Source organism: Erythrolamprus reginae, chromosome 5, assembly GCF_031021105.1.
Source record: "Erythrolamprus reginae isolate rEryReg1 chromosome 5, rEryReg1.hap1, whole genome shotgun sequence".
In the NCBI taxonomy this organism is placed as follows: Eukaryota; Metazoa; Chordata; class Lepidosauria; order Squamata; family Dipsadidae; genus Erythrolamprus; species Erythrolamprus reginae.
In genome coordinates, this window is record NC_091954.1 from 32,898,353 (window position 1) to 32,925,857 (window position 27,505).

General features: G+C 41.6%; 1 protein-coding gene across 1 annotated transcript; it reads left to right on the top strand.

The window, feature by feature from the left end:
- The first annotated feature begins 1,225 nt into the window (after positions 1-1,225).
- Positions 1,226-26,797, top strand: LOC139167643 (lipase member M-like). The gene is made up of 9 exons (XM_070752331.1): positions 1,226-1,330; positions 2,044-2,161; positions 3,784-3,982; positions 5,092-5,201; positions 7,583-7,719; positions 18,941-19,087; positions 20,900-20,971; positions 23,567-23,632; positions 25,025-26,797. The coding sequence occupies exons 1-9, from the start codon at positions 1,229-1,231 to the stop codon at positions 25,256-25,258; spliced, it is 1,185 nt and encodes a 394-aa protein (XP_070608432.1). The 5' UTR covers positions 1,226-1,228; the 3' UTR covers positions 25,259-26,797.
- The last annotated feature ends 708 nt before the right edge of the window (positions 26,798-27,505 follow it).

Consider the following 27,505-nt stretch of genomic DNA (forward strand, 5'->3'; position numbering starts at 1 on the left):
GCCCGGCTGTGACCTTTTAAAACAGCCGCGCGGCTTCCCAGCTGTCTCCGAAAGCCAAACGCGGAAGTTCGGGTTTGGCGTTCGGCTTCGGGAGACAGCTGGGAAGCTGCGCGGCTGTTTTAAAAGGTCACAGCCGGGCTGGGGGGCTTCCCAGCACCCCCCCGAACCCTGAACTTTTGCTGAACTTCCTGGTTCGGGGTTTGGGGGGTGCTGGGAAGCCCCCCAGCCCAGCTGTGACCTTTTAAAACAGCCGCGCGGCTTCCCAGCTGTCTCCAAACGCCGAATGCGAAAGTTCGGGTTTGGTGTTCAGCTTCAGGAGACAGCTGGGAAGCCATGCGGCTGTTTTAAAAGGTCACAGCCGGGCTGGGGGGCTTCCCAGCACCCCCCTGAACCCTGAACTTTTGCTGAACTTCCGGGTTCGGGGTTTGGGGGGTTGCTGGGAAGCCCCACAGACCGGCTGTGACCTTTTAAAACAGCCGCGCGGCTTCCCAGCTGTCGCCGAACGCCGTTTTTTTGCGGGGGTTTTTTTTTGGTTGCACGGATTAATTGACTTTACATTGTTTCCTATGGGGAACAATGTTTCGTCTTACGAACCTTTCGTCTTACGAACCTCCCCCTGGAACCAATTAGGTTCGTAAGACGAGGTATGACTGTACTTTGATTAATTCAACACTTGCATTTGCCTATCTAGACGACTAATCCAAACCATGGTAATGAGCTAATAAATTAGAAATCAGTTCTCGTTTTCAATACAGCTCCATCGTACACTCGCCCACCCCTTTATCTTCTCTCTCTCTCTTATTCCCTTTGTTTTTTCTATCTTTTTCTCCCTTCCCCTTCACTCTTTTCCTACTTACTTTTCTACAAGTTTTTATGTTCATAAATTGTTATATTATACACTAGGATCTAACTGTTATTTGTTTGGATTATTCTTTTATGTTTTGTACATTTGTAAATAAAATTTAATAATTTTTTTTTTTAAAGCCTGGTTTATGACAAGTAGAAAATGAATGCAAAAGTAAAATTGTAAATCACATCAATTTACTGGTTTGGATCACAACATTATTTTTATATGCCCTATGATGATCTCTTTATAACTTATGCAAACATCAGAGACAGATTAAGATGGAAGTTTGGTTGATTTGTTAGAGGGTTTGTATTGAAAATAACTTATACTGACAAAGCTTTATGATTGATCTACATGTTTTTTTCTTTGCAGAGACCCACAATGTGGCTGGTTTGGGTGATGATATGCTTAATCCAACATGCAGTGACCTCAGAAAAATCCATAAATGGAAGATATTTGAATCCTGAACATTTGATGAACATTGTAAATGACTCATCAGGGTGTTTGTAAAGGGGAAAGGATCCTCATGTTTTATTCAGCCAGATGATCAAGAAAAGGGGTTTAACTGGCTGAAGTTCTTGACTGTTTTGGTTATTCTGGGAGATAGTTTTGAAAAGTATTGTTCAACTTTTATTTCCATATTGAGTAACTCACACTAAAAAGACTTCCTTAAACATTACACCAAACTGCTTCTTTTGTAAGATACATAATTAATGATACCTTGCATTTAATCTATTATTGCTTTTGAAACCATTTAATCCCAACTAATTGGCATGTTATAGTCTCCTCACCATCCCTTAATTCAGGGCAGAGTCAGTTTATTCTCTGGATGCTCTTTAGAATATAAAAATATGGCATTAACTTCTACTTCAGGAACATCCCACTGCACACAAAGGGGAAAAATATACCAGTACAGTATTTAAGATATGTGGACTTTAGCTCCCAGAATTCCCCAGCCAGCATGGGAAGGATGATACATCTACAAGTTGTTAAATTTGAAAAACATTAGATTGTACCTATTCCCACATAGTGACAAAGAATGGGGCAGGGAAGAAAAAGAGCAGGGAAGAAAAATAGCAGGGAAGAAAAAGAGTATGACCAGTCATTTAAAAAATACTTATCACATTATGCATGGTTATAGTAGTAATGCTCCTGAATATTATTTTTCAAGGTGTTGTTGATTTATTTTTTTGCAGAGTGAAATCATTCAGTATTGGGGATACCCCAGTGAAGAGTATGAAATCCTGACAAGTGATGGCTATTATCTCAAAGTAAACAGAATTCCTAATGGAATAAACAGTCCTGAAAAGACAGGTACTTTGAAGATGAATTATTAGTATGGTGAGATTTCTAAGGCAAATGTCTGCTAGTTTCACTGTTTTAATACAAGTCAGGTGAGGGAGGGAATTTCCCCAATGAGGGAAAAGCATTTTCAATGTCATGAAATGACAAGGTAAAAAAATATGAGAAAGAGAATATAGTGTGGACAAGGACAGATATTTTTTTCCATTCTGATGTCCTTTAATTAAGACATATCTTTAATCTGGTGTCCTTCTATTAGGATTTACCGTATTTTTTGGATTATAAAACACACCTTTTCCCCTCCCAAAAGAGGCTGAACATTTGGGTGGTCTTATACTCTGAATGTAGCCTCACCCACTTGCCGACCCTTACCCTTCAGCCTTTATGCATCCCTTTCCTGGCTGCAGAGATTGCCACTGACAATGGCTTATGTTTTTAGGCTGCGCGCGTTATATTTTCAGCTGCAAAACACATGCATGGTGCCCAAAATGGCTACCTGGAAAAGCTGCTGCCTTTGCTTCCCCGCTTTGCCTGCTTTAGTCACTGGAGCTCCCTCTAAGGATCAGCTGTGCTGTACATAGAAGCATGTCCCTCACCAATCTCAACCTCAAAACCAGGGAGTGAACAAATGTGCTGAGGCTGACCAGGCTAAGGACTAGCTGGATGAATATCTGGTTGGCAGACACCCCCCACCCAGACACACTATTTTCTTCCCCCAAAACTAAGGTGTGTCTTATACTCTGAAAAATCACAGACAGTTTTGTAACAATTTCAATTTCTTCTTCCCAGTCAATTTGAGAACAAACTCTGAATTGCTTTGATCAAGTGCTCTGTGGTTTTCAACCATTTATCTACAAATGGAGCAAGCAAAAATGTTTATATTGGGGCTATTTTCAGTGGGCTAGACTAAGTTTATCATTTCATCCACATTGAAAGGAGAAAAGGGAGCTCAAATTAACGCAAGCAGCATTATAGAAACATAGAAACAATAATTGACTTTCATGTGAAAATCAATTGTTGCTGTCACAAGTTGTTTGCTCTGGCTGGTGCAAATAAGTTCTTCGTTATTCACCATTTTTGCCATTTTTAAAATCCATGCACATTACTTCTGTCAATATAGTATCATAAACAAAGTGCATTAAATTATTAATCTCATTTGACAGTAAAAAAAAATAGTCATGGCACATTGCTTAAAGTGGAATGATATGTCTCAGTAAGGCTTCCATGTCACAACAATAGCAACTCTAACTCTTCTGATAGCAACTTTCCAATAATTGAAGTGAAACTCTAGGTGCTAAAGAGCTTGTAGCATGTCAATATATCTATTGGCAATCTATAAAATTACAAACATTACTTTCCATTCAGCTTTCATATATTTATGCTCATGTTCATTAAACATGCCTGGGTAAACATATATCCATCCTAAGATAAAATACAGGAAATAGTATAAGGGCAGACTAGATGGACCATGAGGTATTTTTCTGCCATGAATCTTCCATGTTTCTATGTTCAGCCTCGAGATTCCATAGATAGCATAAAGATAGAATTGTGATGTACTATGTTAATAGAAATACAATGCTCTTTGCTAGAATGATCCTTAAATGTTATAATATTTAATGTTGCTTATTTTCAAGAGCCTAAACCAGTTGTGATACTGGTATCTGGTGTTGTGACTGAAGGAAGAAGTTGGCTCCTCAATCTTCCCAGCAATAGCCTGGGATTTGTTCTAGCAGATGCTGGCTATGATGTTTGGCTATTAAATAACAGAGGGACTTCGTGGTCTAGAAGACACCAGAACCTAACAATTGACCAAGAAGAATTTTGGAATTTCAGGTAAAGCTAGGAACAGTTTACCTAGTAACTAAAGAAAAGCATATTTCTTCCAGAGAAATTGATTAGGTTTTGTAAAATGGGAGACGTATCCTTTTGAGATTGTATTACAGGTAATCCTTGAATTTCGACCACAACAATGAATTCCAAAATTTCTGTTGTTAAGTGAGACAGCACCTGTAGTCACAAGTAATCAAAGTTGGCTTGAAACTTTTAAACAACAGCAAGTTCTCTGTGGCCAAAATTGCATCATCTATACAAAAGAGGAAGGTGTGCCTGAAAATAACCCAGCATTTTTAAGAGGAAACAGGTTAAAGGAAATAAACAGAATGAACTTCATAGAGGCTCAACGAACTCAATTACAAATCTCTGAAAAAACAACTGGAAAACAAGAAAGTGGAGACAACAGAAGAGAGTATAGTATCTTAAATAGAAGCAAGACTGATCCGTCACTATTATATTCTTTTACTGGTCTGACCTATTCATTAAGGTAAATCCTATGAAGCATGGAGAAGAATTTAGGCTCCCTAGTTTTTGCTAAAATGCAGCATAAGGAAGACTCGGCCTTGTAAAATTTATAATTTGATAATAAAACAATTAAAAAGACAGCTACTATTTTGGAAATCTAATGGGGTTAGTGTAAGTAAAATTGCCAAACATGTACCGTAATTAAAAAACAGCTTTCTTCACTTCTATGGTGCCTGTGTCAGGGGTTTCAAACTCATTATGACATGTTGTCATCACATGATGTATCACAATTTCCCCCCCCTTTGCTAAAACAGGGGTGGGCTTGGCCAGTGCATGACGCATCTGACCCGCAGGTTTGGCACCCCTGATTTATGTCATACAAACAGGCCAGAAACCAAGAGACTATGAGTTTCAATCCCACCTTAGGGCAAGTCATTCTCTCTCAACACAACTCCCCTCACAGGGTAGTGGTTATGGCAAAAATAGGAGGAGGAAGGTGTGTAAAATATATTCACCATCTTAAATTATTATTTTTAAACAATAAAGGCAAGATTTAAAAAAAAAACTTGCAGCCTTCTGATTTTTTTTTACCCGTACCTTATTATACAGTGTTTTGTGTCTTTGCTTGTATCCGTCTTTTACAGTTTTCATGAAATGGGAATTTATGATATTCCTGCAGCTATAAACTTTATTCTAAATAAGACAAAGCAGGATAGCTTATATTACATTGGCCATTCTCAAGGAGCTTCAATTGGTAAGTTAAGAAGGAATCATATTTCATCTTTGCATATTTCTCAATGATCAAGCCGTATAGCAGCATAGCTATTTAATGATCAACAATTTATTTACTAATCTATTCTGAAATATATGGCCAAAAGTATAAGCCAGAGGTTAAAATATAATAGTCTCTTGACAGCAAGAAATTTATCTTGAATTCTTGAAAGATAGATAGGGAACAGAATATATAGATGATAGATAGATAGATAGATAGATAGATAGATAGATAGATAGATAGATAGATAGATATTATTATTATTATTATTATTATTATTATTATTATTATTATTATTATTTATTAGATTTGTATGCCGCCCCTCTCCGAAGATTCGGGGCGGCTCACAACAACAAAAACAGTACAAATCCAATAATTAAAACAGTTAAAAACCTTTAATATAAAAACTAATCATACATCTCAATACAAACCATACTTAAAACGGAAACGGCCCAGGGGAATCAATTTCCCCATGCCTGATGACAGAGGTGGGTTGTAAGGAGTTTGTGAAAGGCAAGAAGGGTGGGGGCCATAGTTCCCTCTAAGCTGAGCAGTGAGCAATCGCTCACTTAAAAATCATCATCAACTCAGAGTTTTCCAAACCTGCCCAAAAGCCAAGAGGGAAAGAGTGAGAGGGAAGGAGAGAGAGAGGAAGAGAGGAAGAGAGAGAAACAGATAGAAAAAAGAGAGGAAGGAAAAGAGAAAGAAAAAGAATGGGAGTAAGGAAGAGAGAAAGAAAATCAAAATCTAGTTTGAAACTAGCTCAACTCTTTAAGTGGCATTTTGATATTGATAAAGTTGCCCTATTATGAGCTCACTGTTATAGACACACAGTACAGTATTTTATTTTGAAATTCTCTGAGGCAAAACAGGGTGGGTTTTTTATTTGTTTGTTTGTTTATTTATTTATTTATTATTTCTGTGCCGCCCAGTCCCGAAGGGACTGCCGCTCAGACACTATACTTTTCCGCCCACCCCCCAAAAAATTAGAGGGAACACTGGTGGGGGCAATCCTAATCTCCGGCGGGGAGTTGATTCCAGAGGGTCGGGGCCGCCACGGAGAAGGCTCTTCCCCTGGGTCCTGCTAGATGACATTGTTTCGTCGATGGGACCCGGAGAAGGGCAACTCTGTGGGATCTAACCAGTCGCTGGGATTCATGCAGCAGAAGGCGGTCCCAAAGATATTCTTGTCCGATGCCATGAAGGGCTTTATAGGTCATAGCCAACACTTTGAATTGTGACTGGAAACTGATTGGCATTCATTGCAATAGATGGATAGATAGCTAGATAGCTAGATAGCTAGATAGCTAGATAGCTAGATAGCTAGATAGATAGAGATAGATAGATAGATAGATAGATAGATAGATAGATAGATAGATAGATAGGCAGGCAGGCAGGCAGGCAGGCAGGCAGGCAGGCAGGCAGGCAGGCAGGCAGGCAGGCAGGCAGGCAGGCAGGCAGACAGACAGACAGATAGATAGATAGATGGATGCAAATAAATGATTTATTTATTTCTCTTTTCCCCTCTGAAAGATGCTGCAATAGTGAAGAAGCAAGCTGCTTAGCCAATCACGAATATAGGCTTTTTATGTGCCTGTTAGAGGGAGGGAAAGTGCCTCTTAGGAAAAGAATGAGATTGAAACTTTAACTTTGAGTTAAGCAAAATGTGGTTATCAAGGCTTTGTGAGACTAATCACAAACATTGCATTTGGTCTTCTACTATTAATCTCCAAACCAAGTAGAACTTTGTCCTTGCTGAAGATAATTTTTAGATTACTTTTAACTATGAGATGCCTGTGTCCAGTAACGGGTTTTAATTCCCATTGCTATTGGTTCATGCTCATGCTTGCACCCAACATTTCTGCACATGCATAGAAGCATCACTGGTGGGTGGGCGGAGCCTCCTCCTGTCACCACTACCGGTTTGCTGAACTGGGCCAAACTGGGAGCAACCCACCACTGGCCTGGATGCAAGCAAAGCCCTTTCATATCTTTTTATTTGCCTTCTCTCTATTTGTTTGAGCAAATAGGCTTAATTTTCCAACCGTGTTCTGTTTTTGTTATATCCTATTAATAGAATTCATGCAGAATTCCAATCCAGAATTTCTTCATATTTCAAATCTTCAGATGAAATCAATTCACATATTTTGCTGCAAAGAAAATAAAGCCACTTTTATAAAAACAATAAGAGGAGGGGAAGGAGGAGGATAGCTGGCACTTTCTTGCCAGCTTATGCTTTGTGTATCTTGGAACAAAACAAGTATAGCAACATCATTACTTTAATATCATTACAAATACTGACACTTTGTTTTCATTTACATTTAGCTTGATTTCCATTTTTTAAAAACATATCTTTCTTTCAGGTCTTATTACTTTTTCAGCCTTTCCACAGCTTGCTCAGAAGACAAAGCTTTTAATGTGTCTTGCACCACCCAGCACATTGGAGGACTTCAAGGGAATGATTAAATATATCTTACAACTTCCTTACAAAATTAAAAGGGTAGGCATTTCTCATAGGTTTACATTCTTATACTATTTGATTCAGTGTACAAATATAGATTTGTTATTATCTCCTGCAGTTTGTATAATTTGGAAGTAGGATTTAAACATCTGTTTAAAATTCAACTCTTTTCCCCCCTCAGAATTTATATGGATCCCCCCCCAACCTTCTGAATTTAAACACAAAAAATGACTTCAATTTCCCCTCTTGAATAAGACATCATGTAATAAATCTAGATGTGACTACAAAACTGAACAGAATTTTTCAATTTTCATTGATTTCTTTTGTACAAATGCTTGCTGTTTGAAGGAACTCTCCTACATTATTAGAGATGAACATAGACAGAATATTTCACAAAAAATTGCTGTCTTAACTTTATCCTTTATAAAGATGATGGAGAATTTTACATGAAACTACACAGAGAATATTTGATTTTAAAAAGTACTGCTGAAGTAATTGACTTTTTAAAAATTGTATTTATTTTATCTCCATTTTTTCTTTCGCCACTTTTTTAAAAAGACAGTTGTTTCTCCTAGAGTATGATTGAACAATACATTTGTACTTAGTATTACCTACCGTAGTATGAATTTTTAAGATCTCGGCAATGATGTCATTGAGATGGTTCTGTCAGTACTGGTCCTTGGGTGCCACCATTTGGATATTTTTTTCTCTTCTGCACATACTCAGAAGGTATTTTTTGATTGCTGCGGGTGGACCTGCAAAGCACGGAGGTGCACCCAGCACCAAACCAGCAGCAAAAGGATCCAGAATCCAACCCTGGCAGTTCCCCATGTTCAAAAAGTATTATTTTATTATTTGTTATTTATTTATTTATTTATTTATTTGTTTGTTTGTTTGTTTTGTCAAGAACGTATTGGTGGTAAACATAGATATAATAATATTTATATACATGGTACTAGTAAAAGAGAAACATTAGGACAGGGGATGGAAGGCACTCTGGTGCACTGATGCACGCCCCTTACTGACCTTTTAGGAACCAGGAGAGGTCAACAGTGGATTTATTTATTTATTTATTAGATTTGTATGCCTCCCCTCTCCGTAGACTCGGGGCGGCTAACAACAATAATAAAACAGAATATGACAAATCTAATATTTAAAATAACCAAGCAACCTTTATTAAAAACCAAACATATACACACATATACCATGCATAACTTATATAGGCCTGGGGGGGAGAGGAATATCTCAATTCCCCCATGCCTGATGACAGAGGTGGGTTTTAAAGATCTTAGAAAAGGCAAGGAGGGTGGGGACAATTCTGATCTCCAGGGGGAGCTGGTTCCAGAGGGTCAGGGCTGCCACACAGAAGGCTCTTCCCCTGGGTCCCGCCAAATGACATTGTTTAGTCAACAGGACCTGGAGAAGGCCAACTTTGTGGGACCTAACTGGTCGCTGGGATTCGTGCGGCAGAAGGTGGTCCCGGAGATATTCTGGACCGATGCCATGAAGGGCTTTATAGGTCATAACCAACACTTTGAATTGTGACCGGAAACTGATCGGCAACCAATGCAGACTGTTGAGTGTTGGTGTAATATGGGCATACTTAGGGAAGCCCATGATTGCTCTCGCAGCTGCATTCTGCACGATCTGAAGTTTCTGAACATTTTTAAAAGGTAGCTCCATGTAGAGAGTGTTACAGTAGTCGAGCCTCAAGGTGATGAAGGCATGAGTGACTGTGAGCAGTGACTCCTGGTCCAAATAGGGCTGCAACTGGTGCACCAGGCAAACACCCCTCTCGCCACAGCTGAAAGATGTTTCCCTAATGTGAGCTGTGGATTGAGGAGGACGCCCAAAATGCAGACCCTCTCTAAGGGGGTCAGTGATTTCCCCCACAGGGTGATGGACGGACAGATGGAATTGTCCTGGGCAGGCAAAACCCACAGCCACTCCGTCTTATCAGGGTTGAGTTTGAGTCTGTTGACACCCATCCAGACCCTAACAACCTCCAGGCACCAGCACATCACATCCACTGCTTCATTGGCTGGACATGGTGTGGAGATGTACAACTGGGTATCATCCGCGTATTGATGATACCTCACCCCATGTCCTTGGATGATCTCACCCAGCGGTTTCATGTAGATATTAAATAGCAGGGGGGAGAGGACTGACCCCTGAGGCACTCCACAAGGGAGAAGCCTAGAGGTCAACCTCTGAGACCCCACTAACACCAACTGCGACCGACCGGAGAGGTAGGGGGAGAACCACTGAAGAACAGTGCCTCCCACTCCCAACCCCTCCAGCCGGTGCAGAAGGATACCATGGTCGATGGTATCGAAAGCTGTTGAGAGGTCGAGAAGCACCAGGACAGAGGATAAACCCCTGTCCTGGGCCCACCAGAGATCATCCATCAACGTGACCAAAGCAGTTTCCGTGCTGTAGCGGGGCCTGAATCCTGACTGCTGAGGGCCTAGATAATTGGCTTCTTCCAAGGACTATTGGAGTTGGAGCGCCACCACCTTCTCAACAACCTTCCCCATAAAGGGAAGGTTGGAGACTGGCCAATAGTTGTTAAGAATGGCTGGGTCCAGGGAAGGCTTCTTGAGGAGGGGGTGCACAAGTGCCTCCTTGTAGGGAGCCAGAAAGGACCTCCTCCCCAAAGAAGCGTTGACAACCTCCTGGACCCAGCTCCGTGTCACCTCCCTGCTGGCCGAAACCAGCCAGGAGAGACATGGATCCAGTAAGCAGGTAGCGGAACTCACAGCTCCAATGGCCTTGTCCACTTCATCAGGTGTCACCAGATCAAACTCTTCCCAGACAGATGGACAAGTACGGGCCCCAGTCACCTCCACTGACTCGTTGTCAGTTGAGTCTGTTATCCAATCGGAGTACAGGTCCGCCTGGATCCAAGTGATTTTATCAGCAAAAAACGTGTTAAAATCCTTAGCACTACTCTGCAAGGGTTCCCCAACTCCCCCCTGGTTAAGAAGGAAGTGGGTCACCCTAAACAGAGTGGCTGGGCGGGATTCCGCTGATGCGATCAAGGTGGCATGATACGTCTTAATATGAACTCTTACAAATGTTCGATCGGATTCGGACTTACTCTTCCTCCATTGCTTCTCTAGATGTCTCTTCTGGTGCTTCAACTCCTGGAGCTCTTCGTTGAACCATGGAGCTCTATGGGGTCTAGCACCGCAGAGAGGTCGTAACGGCGCAATCCGGTCAAGAGCCTCTGCTGCAGCCTTGTTCCAGGCCTCAGCAAGAGACTCTGCCGAACTGTGGACGAGCGCCTTCTGAAAGCCCTCTGGGTCCATCAGGCTTCTGGGGCGGAACCACCTAGTCGGTTCCGCCTCCCTGTGGGGAAGGATTGGAGCCAGGAAGTCAAGACGCAGTAGGAAATGGTCTGACCATGACAAAAGCAACACTTCTAAGCCCCTTAGTCTCAGACCATTGCTTAATTGCTCAGAGAGGAATACCATGTCGGGTGCGTGCACCCCCTCGTGAGTCGGACCCTGTACTACTTGAGTCAGGTCCATGGCTGTCATGGTGGCCATGATCTCTTGTGGTAGCCCAGAGGTTTCACCGAGTGATGGTAGGTTAAAGTTCCTCAAGACAATAAGTCTGGGGAGCCCCACTGCCAGCCCGGCTACCTCCTCAAGCAGCACAGGCAGGGCTGTTGACATGCAGCTGGGGGGCAGGTATATGAGAAACAAGCCTGCCTGAACCCCTAAGTCCAACTTCACCAGGAGGGACTCACAACCTGCAATCTCTGGAGCAACGAGTCTACGCAGGCAAAGGCTCTTCCTGGCTATAATAGCCACTCCCCCCCCTTTCCTTGGGGTCGAGGCTGATGCCATATATGAAACCCGGCTGGGCAAATTTCAGAGAGAGGAACTCCTCCCTCTGGGCCCAGCCAGGTTTCAGTCACACATGCCAGGTCGGCCTCCTCATCCAGAATCAAATCCTGGATGAGGAGAGCTTTATTTATCATCCACCTATAATTGAGTAGCAGCAGCCTGAGCCCAGGGCCAGATTTACACTCGTCACCAGTGCCCTAGGTTGAGCTCATGGATCCGGAACAAGGGATCATTATTAAGCAGCAATCTCTCCTTCCCCTGGAATAGCTAACTTTGTGGCTCCCGCCATATCTGCCTCTCCCCAGCAACACCAGGATATTCCGACCCTCTGCCACCCCAGAGATTGGTGCCTCCTCCTCTCCCGCCTCTCTAACGTCATGTGGGCCAAGTAAATCATTCATACAATTCCCATTTACCTCATCCATACCTTAATCCCACCCACCCCACCCATCCCACCCATCCCAATCACTCATTCCATACATATTATTAAACCCACCCCAATTATCCATCAATTTTTTAAAAAAACCAATAATTTAATTAAAAATAAGGTTAAAATAAAATTAGAAATATTAATACTAATATTAATACGAAAAAAATCTAAAAATTAATTATTAAAAAAGTTACGAAAATAGGAGATAGATTAAAATTCATTAATCAACAAGTCTGAAGCATGTAGCACCAGTTCTCAGAGGTGAGCTCAAAAAATGTTTAGTGTTCAGTCTCTCTCTATGCCTCAGCCACTGATCTCGGCCCCTCTGTCTCCACAATGCCGCTTGGCTCTTGATGTTTGCGTGGCATCTCCAATTCCCCACTCCTTCAGCAACACTGCACAGCCACACAGCCATCACACGGTCTCTGCAAACCTCGCCACAAGCCGGCAGCCTCCACGATGTTTTCTTCGCCTTTCTCCTCCACAGGGACAATTACCTTCTCCCTCTATAAGCCTCGCCATAGCTCGCTGGCCCTCGTGACATTTGTCTGGCTTCCTCCTTTACTATAATGGCCGCCTCACTACCTCCGTAAAGGCCCTCTACCCCAGAGGTCCCCAACCTTTTTTGCACCAGGGACCGGCTTTAAGCTAGACCAGTTTTCCATGGCCCGGTGGGGGGTGGAGCTAGCTGTCAGCGGTGCCGTAAAAGGGGCGATCAAGAGAGGAATGGGTGAATGAATGGACGGAGGGTGGGAAGGAAGGAAGGAAAGAGGGAAGGGACAGGAACAGAAGAAGGGTGCAAAGGAAGCAAGGAAAGGTGTGAAAGGGGAGAGTAAGAGAGGAAGGAGTGAAAGAAGGGAATGAGGGAGGAAAGAAGGGAGGAAGGAAAAGGAAAGCAAGAAATGGAGGGAGGAAAGGAAGGAAGGAAAGAAAGAAAGAAGGGGGGAAGGGACAGGAACAGAGGAAGGAAGCAAGGAAACTTATGAAAGGGGAGAGTAAGGGAAGAAGGTAGGAAGGAGAAAGAAAAGAAGAAATAGAGGAAGGGAAGGTAAAAGAGAGAAAGAAAAAGAGCAAGAAAGAAAGAAAGAAAGAGAAAGAAAGAAAGAAAGAAAGATAGAAAGGCAACTTCAAAGAAAGGCTCACTGAGCATCTCTCACTCTCTCTCTCTTTCTATCCCTCTTTCTTTCTTTCTCTTCCTTTCTCTCTCTCCTCTTCCTTTATCTCCTCTCTCTCTCCCTCTCTCTTTCTCTCCCCCCTCTCTCCCCTTTCCCTCTCTCTTTCTCTCTCTCCCTCTCTTGCTATCTCTCCCCCCTTTCCCTCTCTCTTTCTCTCTCCCTCTCTTGCTATCTCTCCCCCCTCTCCCTCTCTCTTTCTCCCTCTCCTTCTCTCCCTCTCCCCCTCTTTCTCTCTCTTCTTCTCACTTTCTCTCTCTTGTTTTCTTTCTGTCTCTTTTGCTTTCTCTCTCTCTCTCTCTTTCTTGTTTTCTTTCTCACGCTCTTTCTCTCTCGTTCTCTCTCTTGCTATCTCTTTCTCCCCCCTTTCTCTCACTCTCTCTTTCTCACTTTCTCTCTATCTTGCTGTCTGTTGCTATCACTCACTCTCGTTCTCCGTTCTTCTCAGCAGTGACGCGCGCACGCCCTGCCCGCCTCACCTTTGCGAGAGGACTTTCGCCCCGGGCTCTCAGCAAGGGGGTTTGCAGGAGAGGTGGGGCCGGCGAAGGTGATATTCAATGTCGGGGGCGCACAGGCGGTTGCACGCGCTCCCTATCTCCCTGCTAGCCCACTCGGAATATTCAAAATAAGAAAAGCCTTCGCCGGCAAAGGTTTTTCTTATTTTGAATACTCCGAGTGGGCTAGCAGGGAGATAGGGAGCGCGTGCAACCGCCCCTGCGCCCCTGACATTGAAGACCTCCGCTGAGAAAAGCCTTTGCCGGCATTTCCTCTCGGCGTCAAGGAGGCGCAGTGGCGGGCGGAGAGAGGGAAGGGGGGGCAGAGGCATCCCTCCTGGCCTTGGCGGGCCGCCCGACCCTCCCCACCTCCTGCAAACGCGGCGGGCGGCGGGGGGAGAGCGAGGAGCCGGTTCCGGCGGGCGCGGGGCTTGGCTGGCTGGCGGGGGGAGCGCCGCTGGTGGTGCGGAAAGGCCGAGGGGGCCCTGGCGCCGCGGACCGGCTGAAAACCCCCAACGGCCCGGTGCCGGTCCGCGGACCGGTGGTTGGGGACCTCTGCTTTACCCGATGGACCCTCCAATGCCAGCACTCCCACCATACCACGCTTGACCTCCTGGGCCCACCGGGGAGGGAGGGGGCAGCTGTCCTCGGATCCCCTCGGATCAATCCTCGGTTTCTGATTTTAACAAGCTTTAATTAGTTCCTGGTTTTCATCAGGTTCTTGTTCTCTGGGTGGTGTGACAGCTAGCAGCCGCCATCTTCCGCCTCCCAGCTGATCTTCCTGCTGGTGTTCCGCGTTCTAGGACAAAACAGCTCCAAATGCCATGGAAGATTGTAGAATCGGGGGTCTTCAGAGCCAATAACACTTCACCTCCCCGAACAAGTAGAGCATTTTTCCTAACTCAGATTATAACTCCTAATTTTCTGATGTTAAAAACCGTAGTCCGGCGGAGCTGCAACCTCTGCCCTCCTGCTTGTGTCCCCACCTGAACCGGAACCCGTCATAGTCTAAGGGTAAGGTTTTGAAGGTTAGGCAATGATACTAGAGTCTGGTACTGAGTTCCATGCATCAACTACTCAGTTAATAAAGTTGTATTTCCTGCAGTTTACTTTAGAGCGGTTTACTTGTATCTGTTGTGTGCTCATGTGTTGTTGTGGTTGAAGCTGAAGTAGTCATTGACAAGAAGAATGTTGTAGCAGATGATTTTATGGGCTATGCTTAGACGACGTAATTCTAAGCTTTCTAAGCCTAGAATTGTAAGTCTAGTTGCATAGGGTATTCTGTTGTGAGTGGAGGAGTGGAGGGCTCTTCCAGTAAAGTATCTCTGGACATGTTCTAGAATGTTTATGTCCAAAATGTGTTGTGAGTTCCAGATGATGACAGATGAGATGTATTCAAGGATTGGTCTGGTGAAAGTTTTGTATGCTCTGGTTAGCAGTGTAAAATTACCAGAACAGAAGCTATGTAGTATTAGGTTAACCCTTCTGCTCCACTATACACTTGTACTGTTTACGAGTCTGTGTGACTCACACAAAAAATTCTTTATTTTGAGTGCTTATATTTGTTGTAGTTGGCTCTGGGCCAGCTCCTGCCCCAAGGATTGTGGGGGTGGATGTGGGTGAATCCTCCCAGTGTCAGAGGCCTGTTTTACTGCCAACTGCTTCGGGCAGCGAAGTATTGTCGGAAGCAGGGAGTGACTGTAAAATGGGACACTCAGAGGGGGACTTGGCAGGCAGCCCAGGAGGAAGCCATTCCTCCTCCTCCTTATCTTCGCTGGACTCTGATGAGGAAGCAGTTATAGGCCCACGCATGCGAAGAGCCATTAATAGAAGAGAGCAGCTACGGAGGTATTACAAGAGATAAGAGAGTTCACCTTTGGTTGGGTGTGGTTCGAGTAATTAGGGCTGCTGTTAAATGGGCAGCATGCCGGCCTTTCAGTGTGGAAGATTATTTGTTTGTGATTGTGGATTTGCCTTGACTCTTCGGATTATCCATTATTCACTGCCTTTAAGTCTGTTTGTTTTACCCATGAGCCCTTTGACTAGAAAAAGAGGGTTTTGCTTCTATTTTTCTGTGGAGAAAGAAAGTATTGTTGACTTTTCCCGTGTGTGTGTCTGTTTTGGTTAATTTTGCATTTAATTAGAGGCTCGTGCCAAGAGCCGGCAGAAAATATTTGGTCAATTTGAAAACTTCTTTCCCTTGGAAACTAGGTTGAACATTTCTGCACACAATGAAATGAAAATTGAAATAAAAAATTAATGCTTATTGGTTTATTTTGCTCATAAAAGTCCACCACCCCTTATTGTGAATTTATTTTCAATTTATAGATAGTTTTGCCTGCACACAATGTACAAATTTACTAAATTTGGTGTGCAATTACTAGTTTGAACATTTATGAACATAATGAAAGGAAAATTGAACTGAAAACATTGATGCTTATTTGTTTATTTTGCACATAAAAGTCCCCCCCCGCTGTATTCAATTATTTCAATTTATATAACATTTAAATATGTTAAAGGGTTAAATAGGGTACAGGAGGGAAGTGTTTTTAACAGGAAAATGAACACAAGAACAAGGGGACACAATCTGAAGTTAGTTGGGGGAAAGATCAAAGGCAACATGAGAAAATATTATTTTACTGAAAGAGTAGTAGATCCTTGGAACAAACTTCCAGCAGACGTGGTAGGTAAATCCACAGTAACCGAATTTAAACATGCCTGGGATAAACATATATCCATTGTAAGATAAAATACAGGAAATAGTAAAAGGGCAGACTAGATGGACCATGGGGTCTTTTTCTGCCGTCAGTCTTCTATGTTTCTATGTTTCTATAAAAATTATGCTGTTAATTTCAAAACTACATACTTGTTTTTAGTAAAATGGATTTCTTTCATAAAATTAGTTGTCTGGCTATCATGTGCTTGCTTTTCAAAAGGATATTTCCAATATTTCTATAGAAAAAGTGAGAAAAATGGCACACAGCAAAGCAGAGGGCGGGGTGGCCAATTTGTGAGCAAAATAAACAAATAAGTATAATTTTTTTCAGTTCATTTCTGTTTTTCTTATGATCAGGAATGTTCAATTTAGTATATCAAAACTTTTGGGAGAAAATTCCTTAGAGATTTGTAGCCTAAAAAAATATGAACTTACATGAAATGCTCAAAACTGGGGAGGGGGGGGGAGTTTGATCAAAATAAAAATATAAGCATCAATTTTTTCAGTTCAATTTTCATATCAGTATGTTCAAACTAGTTTACCAGTGAAAAATGTTTTCAAAAAGACCACATTTAAGACCAGAAACAGACTCAATGTGAGTATTTTTGCCCAGAAGAAAATTATCCCCCCCGCAATTTTTTTTAAATGATGATCAGCAATGTTAAATTGAGTAAATCAATGTCTAAGATATTAAAAATATTTCAGATTTGGAGCCTTAAAAAAATTTAAAGGGAAAATGGCTGCAAGCAGCCGGGGGGGGGGGCTTATTTCTGATTTTAAAAACCCAATAAGCATCATTTTTTCAGTATATTTTATATTTTTCTTATGATCAGGAATGTTCAAGCTAGTAATCCCACACCAAAGTTAGTAAAATTGTACACATTTTGCAGACTAAACTATCTATAAATTGAAAAACAATTCACAAAAAAGGGGGCAGGCGGGCTTTTATGAACAAAATAAACAAATAAGCATTATTTTTTTGTTTCAATTTTCCTTTCATTGTGTGCAGAAATGTTCAACCTAGTTTCCAAGGGAAAGAAGTTTTCAAATTGACCAAATATAAGCACTTAAGATAAAGAATTTTCGGTGCGAGTCACACAGACTCGTAAAAAGTACAAGTGCGACTTTTTTTGCCCAGCAAAAACTAAGGCCCCCCCCCCAATTCTCATAGAGAGAACCCCTGAAATGTTGAAAAGTCATGAAATTTCAAGTTTCAGAAATGCAGGAATTTTTTTTTACAGGGTCTCAAACTTCGATTTCGTGTTGCACAAACTCGAACAGAACAGCAGAGTTAATTCTTGAAGCTTTTTTGGTGATGTTGTTCGAGTGGGCTTTGGCAGTTAAGTCATTTTATATGAGTATTCCAAGATTTTTTACTGAGTGAGGGTTGTCTGTAAGGTCTTGTTTATTCAGCTTATATTTGGTGTTCTGATTCTTTTTGCCAATGTGTAGGACGGAGAATTTTTGGTTGAGATTTGGAGTTGCCAGGTGTTTGACCATTCAGACACAAAGTCAAGGTCTCTTTGGAGAGTAGCTGTGTTATCGGTGGTGTTGAAAAGTTTTACATCATCAGTGAAGAGAACGCAGTTGCTTGTAATGTGATCACAAAGGTCATTTATATAGAGTATGAAGAGTGTTGGTCCAAGTACGATGCTTTGGGTATGCCACTCTTAACTGGAACATAATTAAATATGGCGCTCCCCATTTTGACAACTTGTTGTCTGTTTGATAGGAACACAGTTATCCAACTATGGAAGTATCCTAAGATGCCGTAGGATTTGAGTTTTAGAAGTAGTTTGTCATGAATCACTGAGTTGAAGGCTTTACAGAAGTCAATGTAAATCGCATCTATTGATTTGCCCTGATTAAGATGTGTAGTTCATATGTTGTATTATTGTTTTGTATTTTTATCATGGATGGATGGTAATTGGCATGCTTTATATTTATGAATGTTGTAAATAATACCTACTAATTATAATGGACATAAATTCACTGGAATAGTTGAATAAAGAAAAATTGCATGTATTTTAAAATATTTATCTATCTATCTATCTATCTATCTATCTATCTATCTATCTATCTATCTATTTATTTAGTCCAATACACAATAAGGGTTTTAGTGGGTATATATCTATATACACATAGTAAAATACATGATGAAGGTTATAGAGGAGATACTCATAGTAAAAAATATCTAAGAAATAATAGAAAAGAAGATATAGTAATAGAACATATCAATTAAAGAATAGAAGAAGAGATATAGGAATAGAAGAAAGGTATAGGAGATATAGGAGAGCAATAGGACAGGGGACGGAAGGCACTCTAGTGCACTTGTACTCGCCCCTTTCTGACCTCTTAGGAATCTGGATAGGTCAACCATGGATAATCCAAGGGTAAAGTGTTGGGGGTTTGGGGATGACACTATGGAGTCCAGTAATGAGTTCCACGCTTCGACAACTCGGTTACTGAAGTCACATTTTTTACAAAATTAACGGGTGTATTGAATCTGCTGAATTAAATGAGGAACTGTTAACTATAAAATTAGAAGAGCTTCTATAGAATTTTACAATAATATTTGGTTTTGTATTTTGCAGTATTTATGGGGAAGTAAAGACTTTACTTTTCTAAGCAACAAGGAAAAGAACATCATTGCCAATCTATGCAGCTACCCAGGATTAAATAATATTTGCATCCAAATACTTTTTTCTGTTACGGGTTTTAATGAAAACAATATAAATGTGGTAAGTGGATTGTGGACAATTTTCTGCTCTCCTTTGTTGTCTCTTCACAGTTACTCATGCCCTTATCACCTCACAGCTTGATTATTGCAATGCACTCTACATGGGGCTAATCTTAAAAAAAATAATAATAATAATAATAATAATAATAATAATAATAATAATAATAATAATTTATTAGATTTGTATGCCGCCCCTCTCTGAAGACTCGGGGCGGCTCACAACAAAAAAGTGTTTGGAGACCGCAACTAGTCCAAAATGCAGCTGCGTGAGCTATTGTGGGTGTACCTAGTTACATCCACCTAACTCCATTGCTCCGCGAGCTGCACTGCCTATCAGGATGCAATTTAAGGTGTTGGTTATTACCTATAAAGCCCTACATGGCATCAGACCAGATTATTAACAGGACTGTCTTTTGCCATCAATTTCCCAGCGAACGACCAGGGGCCACAGGGTCAGCCTTCTTCAGGTCCTGTCGGACAAACAATGCCGATTGGTGGGGCCATGTGGGAGGGCCTTCTCTGTGGTGGCTCTGGCACTATGGAAGCAACTGCTTCCAGAGACTTGTACTACTCCCACCCTTCTGGCCTTCCGAAAGGATGTGAAAACATGGCTCTTCCAGCAGGCTTGGGGGCCATAGAGAAACTACTTGGCCCCAGAGAGATGAATGTATTGAACAAATGTTTGTTTGTTTGTTTTTACTGGATTATATTTTTTTATGTTATTTAATGTTATATATTTTATTGTTTTATATTGCTTATGACTGCCCAGGGACCATTAGGAATTAGGTGGCTTAGAAGTTAAATAAATGAATAAATAAAATAAATAAACTTTTAAAATTAGTTTGTTTTCATTAGTTAATCCTATTGTTCTGCCGGTGTGTCCCAACCACCTGTAATTAGTCCGGAAAGATACGCACCACACGATAGAAGGAAAACCAAAAGTCTTTATCAACAGAAAAGCAGAAAAAACTCCCTTTTTAAATGTCAAAGGGATTTTCTGGTACACACAAGGCACAGGTTAAATGCAATCCAATTTCTCACCCAGTAACTGGGAAATTGAGTCCCAATTCCAAAGTCCAGAAAGTCCACACACAGTCTTGAACAGGGAAACAGCAAAACCACGATCTTGACGAACTATGAATCATATAAACTTCCACAAGGCTAAACCAGCACACTGTTCTTTTTAGCTGTAGCACTAATTACAGCAGCCCCACCCAACCACAGGTGGCCTCACTTATCTCCTGTAATAATCCTTCAGTTGTTCTCTCCTATGCATCACTCTACACGTGCGTGAATCTGTCATAAGTTCTTGTTCAGAATCCAGGGATGATAAGGATGATTGATCTCCTCCTGGGCTGTCTGCCAAACGCCCCCCTTCCCTGCTACTCATGTTTCCTTCGTCAGAGGAGCCTTCGTCAGGAGATTCTATCGGGAGCAAAACAGACCTGTGGCATGTGGATGTTTCCCCCACATCCACCTCCACATTCCTTGGCGCAGGAGCTGGGCCAGAGCCAACCACAACACCTATGAAACTTTGATTACACAGTTGCAGTTGCATCTTCATTTTTTGCCCCCACCTCCTTTCCTGCAGTCGCCTTGCTTGGTGACTGTTGGCCAATAATGAGACCGAATGTATGTACCTTGGTTTGAAAATTTTAAGATCATTGTCAGCAAAGAATTGAATAACCTTTCTCATTACAGACAATTTTTAAAAATCTATGCGCCTCTCTTTTTGTGTTTAAGAAGATTCATTGGTATATTATCTCTGTATCTTTAAAATCTTTTAATTGTTTTGTGTTGGGATTTTTTCCAGAGTCGAGCTGATCTTTTTTTTGGAATTTTTCCTGATGTTACTTCTATGAAAACTATATTTCATTGGACCCAGGTAAAATTTCATTTTCTAATTTTCTTTGTAAATCAAAATAGAATGGCACTATTTGCTGCCATTTGATTAAATGTTTATGTAAATGTATATATATGAAAGGAATGCTCAAGTCTCTGTTCTGCAAATACTTCCTTGAAAACTAAAGTCTAGTTCAATGATGGTGAATCTATGGCAGGTCTGCCACAGGTGGCACAAGGAGCCATATCTGAGGGCATGCAAGGCATTGCCCTATGTCAGCTCCAGCACACATGTGTGTGCTGGCCAGCTGATTTTCAGCCTTTTCGGCCATTTTTGCTCTCCCCAAGCTTCAGGAAAGCTTCTCGAACCCTGGGGATGGTGAAAAATGGCCCAACCAGAAGTTTGGAAAGGAACTTCTGATTGGTCTATTTGGCTGATTTTTGTCATTCTCAGGCTTCACGAGGCTTCCCTGAACCCTGTAGACAATGAAAAATAGACCAACAGGCCAACTGGAAGTTTATTTCTGAACTTCCAGTTAGCCCATTGGCCCATTTTTCACCCTCCCCAGGCTTCAGGAGGCTTTAGTGAGGCTTAGGCGCATCCGCATGGGGGAGCAGTGTGTGTGAGGGTTGTGCAAATGCACAGAGGGAGGGCATAGGTGTGGGCATGCACACAGGGGTGGGCTACCATTTCCAGCCCTACCGGAACAGGCTGGGAGGGTGCATGCGCTTCTGCATGCCCCTGTGTCCTGTGTGCGCCTGCCCCACATGGGATTCAGTTCTGCGCATGCACATAAGTCGAATCTCACTCAAGGATGAGATTTCCAGGTTCTTTCGCTTCTGCACATGCAGAAAACCCAGAAATAAAACCCAGAAATAGGCTAAGTAAGTGGCCGCTGCATGCCACCGTTCATCCCCCCACACCTGTCCCAGAGGCTCCCTGCTGCCTTTTGCCTTGCCACCTGCCACTCTCATGGCAGTGGCTCCCTGCAGCCACAGGCCCGCAGCCACCTTTTGTCCTGCCCACCCACCATGCCTCTCACGGCAGCAGCTCCCTGCAGCCACCACGCCTCTCATGGCAGTGGCTCTCTGCAGCTGCATCCACCTTTCACCCTGCCCGCCCCCGCTGTGCCACTCACCATCCCTCCCCCTGCAGTGCTGCTTGCTCTCGCTCCCCCCCTCCCCCCTCCACACCCCTTGCCCCTGCTTACCTAGATCACCTCCTGTAGAGGCCATGGCACAAGGAGGAGGCTGGGTGGCCTTTTCTGTGCTCCCCCGTGCCACAGGCATCTCTCCTTCGCCCCAGGAGATCAAAGAGCAGGCCACACGGCTGGAGCTGGGGCAAGTCACTTTTGCTGCTGGCCCCAGCTGCTGCTCTAGGCGCGGCAACGAGATTCGGCTGCTGCGCATGTGCAGCAGCTGAAATCTCTTTCTGGCAGGAAATATTGCCGGCTTCTTTGCTTCCATGCATGCGCAGAAGCAAAAAACCCAGTAATTTTTACTGGAATCGCGCTGGTGCGCATGCACGGCACATGCACACTGGACGGCAATGGAGCAAGCCTATGTGCTCCATTGCCGTCAACGGAATGGGCGTTCTCCTGTTCCGGCTAGTAGCCCACCCCTCCATGCACACCATTTTGGCACCTGAGCCAAAAAGGTTTTGCTGGGTCTAGATCACTGTCCTTAATCCTGTAATTATTTGTTAAAACACAGTAGTGTTGTTGTTGATGGAATATGGCTCTAATTCAAGACCTTCATCATAACTCTGGGCTTATCCACAGTAATTTAAATATCAACTCCCATTAACGTCAGAGCAGTTGTCTTGTGATCTCTAGAATACTTTCTGCAACTTGTGCTTGAAGCCTTGCACTGCCTGATTCTTGTGTAGCCAAAAATAGCAATAATTCCCTGCATCTGAGAGTCAGTGCCTATTTTTCGGAAGAATGTGCTGGTCACCTTAAAGAAAGCTACAATATACTCCCTCTTTCAAAGGACCTGTCTGGATCCAACATGTAAAATAACTAACATCTAATTTTGTCTTTGGAGATTCTCAGTAATCTAGGTCATGATTGTCACAAAGGTACTTTTTTCAAGAGGCAACTGGACTTCCTTGTTTTTATTTGAAGACATTTCATTTTTTTATCCAAGAAGCTTTCTTCAGATCTTCAGAGGCCTTGAGTTTGTCACTCCTGATCTAGACCTTATCAGAATTCAGAGCCTGGGCCTGGGGCGGATATAACCTTGATTAGGTGACTGAATGAAGTTTCTTGAGATCTGGAGGGCAGTAGAGGTTCTTTTAAAATTCTCCAGAGCTTTCGATCTCATAGTATTAATCTAGGCAATCTTTGGGGTTGGGACTGGAGATGCTGTTTTGCAACAGTATCTTCCTTACAATCTGTTTCAATTGCTGGAAATAGGAAAAAGAAGGTCAAATCAGGGGCTGGTTGTCTTCTCTCCCCTATTGATTAACATCTCCATGAAACATGGGTGGGTTCTATTTACCTTCCCTACTGGTTTGCATCAGTTGGGCAGCTTAAAAGTTCAATAAATTAAAATTAAATTGAATTAAATTTCAGATTTTAAAGAAAGTAAATATGAAAGTTTGTTAAGTATACACAATTCTTTCTTCCTAATTTAGATTTTTGAATCAAATGAATTTAAACATTTCGACTATGGAAATCAGAACAAAGCTATATATAACATGGTAAGGAAGACATTGTTACAATGTTTATAATGGGTCATATGCTTGCATGGTTTGTGGGCAGCCATCTTCACAATATTTCTACTTCCCACGGTCTTGGTGTCAGCCTACTCTGCATACTACTATCATTCATATTGTTTCAAAGCAGGTTTTCTCCCTGGACTGGATTAATTAAAGTCTAAATGGGATGAAAATGTGCTAAATTAAAGCTGTAGTGTTTGTAGCCAGTTTTTTTCTATGTTAGTGTAGCATCTTGCAGACTCAATTTTGTCAGGGAGAATTTGTTCTGCTTCCCTAGCATCTTTCAGACAGTCTGTTTATAGAGGCAAAAACTATTAAAACTAATAAACTATTAAAATTAACTTTTGGATCTAGTTTTCAAAAATATCCTTTCTTGTCCAATGTTGAAATATTTTGCTTCATTTGGAAATTATAAATTAAGTTTGTGTTCTTTTATTGTAATCTTTGGTTCTCTTTAGTTCCCTCTAGTGTCCAGTGTTGGAAAACTTATCAAAACAAAAGCATTTTTTCTATAGATAGGATTCTTTATAATTAATTCCGAAATCTAATTTCAAATTTATCTGGCAAGCTTAGTTTGCAGTTTCCTAAATTTTAATAACTTTTCTGTTTATCTCATGGAGCTCTAAACCTGCAAGAGGCCACAAAGTTGTCTGGAGCACTTGTAGGTGATCTCAAGTCATCTCCTAGTCCAGAGAAGAAGTATCAAAGAGTCAATGTATTGCTGAGCCTTCATTCTGCTATGGTCATTAGTTCTCTTTTTTCAGGTCACCTCTTCTTTCTTGGAAGTCTTGTAAATTAGTGCATTATAAAATGTGATTTTCTATATTAAATTATTAAATTACTAATGTATTAAATATTATGAATACAATTGCTCCATACCAAAGTATCATAATACAAATCTCCTTTTAATTGCATACAAGTATGTAAATTTCACATTTTCAAGAACCCCAGACTAGGTTGTAAATATATATATATATATATATATATATATATATATATATATATATATGTCACATGTTTAAGCTGAATTTGAAAATACATATGTATGTATGTATGTATGTATATTAACATATTTTAACATATTTTAAAATATTTTAATATATTTTTTCAGCAATTTTTGAAATGATTGAAATGATACAAAATATACAGATGTGATTCATCCTGAGTTACAGCTTAATTAAACCTTTAATGTAAAAGAGCTTTGTAATTTATCAGTAACAAAATAAGAATTGTGTATCATAAAAGTTGAAAGAATAGGTATTTTTTTCCAGATCTGGATGCATGGAACAAGAATGTTGGTATTACTGAAAGATGAAATATCTGGAAATAGGCAAACTGAAGACTTTTTCATTTTTTGCGTCTCTTCCTCCACAGACCAAGCCCCCATTTTATAAAATTGAAGATGTAACTGTGCCAACAGCTATTTGGAATGGTGGAAATGACTTCGTTGTGAATCCAGAGAATATCAATCATCTGATCCCGCGACTCACTAACTTAGTTTTCCATAAGTATATTCCTAGATGGCAACATACTGATTTTATCTGGGGCCTTGATATTCCAAAACAGTTGCATAAGGATATTTTTCATCTAATGCAGAACTACAAATAAATATAGATGGAAGTTTTCTCTGTCAATAGTGGATAACAACATTTCAAATTTGATGTAGAAAATAAACAGTTTATATTTTCCACATTAGATTTAAAATGTTGCTATCCTCTTTTATCAGAAAATGTCTTCTAAATGTCTTTAGAAAATGCTAAAAATAAAAGCGAAGTAATAGAAAAACAAAGAAAAAGGATAGAAAGAAGTAGCTTCTGATCTTCTTTACAGCAATTCTAAATATGATTGTAAATTCACTTCTTACTCTAAGGGCACAGCTGATCTATTCTAATTGTCAAAATAATAAATTATTAGTTTATTTTTTTCTGTTGCAAGCAAAAAGTCCATAAGGGTTTCCTTTTGTCTTTTCTCTGATCAAAGTCAATTTAGTTACCTCAGCAAATTCCACCAATCATTCCTCCATTGTAGGTAGTGCCAATTTTTTTCATCTTACTAATTCATTTCCATTTTGCTTTTATAGCAGTCAGTCTTACATGTTAACTTTCCAGGAAAAGCAAAGCTAGTCCAAATTCCTATTCCTATGTAGCTCATAGATATCAATCATTTTGCATACAAGCACGAACTCAAACACCAAACTTCTGGCTGTAGTGAGGCTCAAGTCAAGGGTTCAAGAAGAATCCTTACAATTGGTGGTCATTGAACTTGTTTGTTGACTTGCAGATGTTTCATTAACAAACTAGGTAATATCACTGATGAAGTTATGAAGCTTGATAATGAAACATCTGCAAGAAAATAACCAAGTTCAGAGAGCATCAAAGACCCCACTGTTCAACTCTGAGATGCAAATATTCTCTTCTATTAGAATTCTTATGATATGTTATGACAAACAATAAAGATGCATTTCAATCTACATGTAGATTTAACAGGTATTTATAACATCTCCTGACCTGCTGTGAAATTAACAACAACAATGTACCTTGGACATCTTCTAGTCCAACCCCCTGATTAGGCAGGAGAACCTACACTATTTCAGACAAATGGTTGTCCAACATCTTCTTAAAAACTTCCAGTGTTGGAGCATTCATCCAACACTGGAGGTTTATGAGGCTTATGGAAGAAACCACCATGGAGACACTCTAACATTATTTTCAACTCTTGGGGGCTCCGTTCCCCCAGCTGTGCTCTGAATTGATAACACTATGCATCTATTGGAAGGAACTGGTTTGAAACTGAAGGCTTAGACTATATACATTTCTCTGTTATATCAAAGCTTTGTAATTGCTAGACTGCACTAAAGGTGCTTTTCAAATGACAACTGGATCTTCTTTGATGTTTCCTAGACTTTGCTAGACTGTACATGTTAAGTCTGTATATAACCAATGTAAAATCTGTAAAAGAAAATGCCTTGTAAATACTGTTTAAACTATGAATAAACCTTGGCCGCGTCTGATTGGCTAAGACGCACGGCCGTTTCTTTTAGGCGCGAGCCTTAAAGGTATAAAAAGGGCTGTTCTGACACTGACAGCTCAGATGCGTTCCTTGCTGAAGTCACTTTCGAGAGAGCTGAATAAACGGAACCATCTTGTACTCCTGTCTGAGTCTCATTCATTTCACTGGCGATGAGAGAACGAAGAATCCACGAGTCAAGCATGAATCACCTCCAGATCGGCCGGGCTCCCGACTACTTCGACCCCGAGAAGTCGTCTTGGGACGCCTACATGGCGAAATTTGAAATCTTCCTGGAAGCGGCAGGAATGGGAGAAGCTGAAGACGACAGGAAGCGGGCGATCTTCTTGAACTATTGCGGGACTGAGATTTTTGACCTCGTCCAAACGCTTACCGACCCGCTTCCAGCTAAATCCGTTCCGTGGGACGACCTCCAAGCAAGACTGGCAAACCACTTCAAGCCAACGAAGCCTGCCGTAGTCTACAGACATCAATTTTCCAGGATGACCCAGCGTGAGTCTGAGACAATCAATCAATTCGCCACGAGACTTCGCACGGTGCTGTCAAAGTGCAAATTTGACAGCCCAGAAGCTCGCCTCACAGACGCTCTGATCTTTGGGATGAAGAATGCGACCGTCCGGAACAAAATCCTAACAGAGGACGACCCAACGCTTCAGTCAGTCATCAAGCTGGCTCAAACAGCCGAAGTAGCTGACGCGGCCGCCAAAGAACTCAAGGAGCACGAAAAGAAAGACACCGTCTCCAAAATCTCCGTTGCTGTTTCCCGCGCCGAAACCACAGATGACCTCAGCCCAGCTGCCACGGACGACGACACCTGTCTCCTGCTGC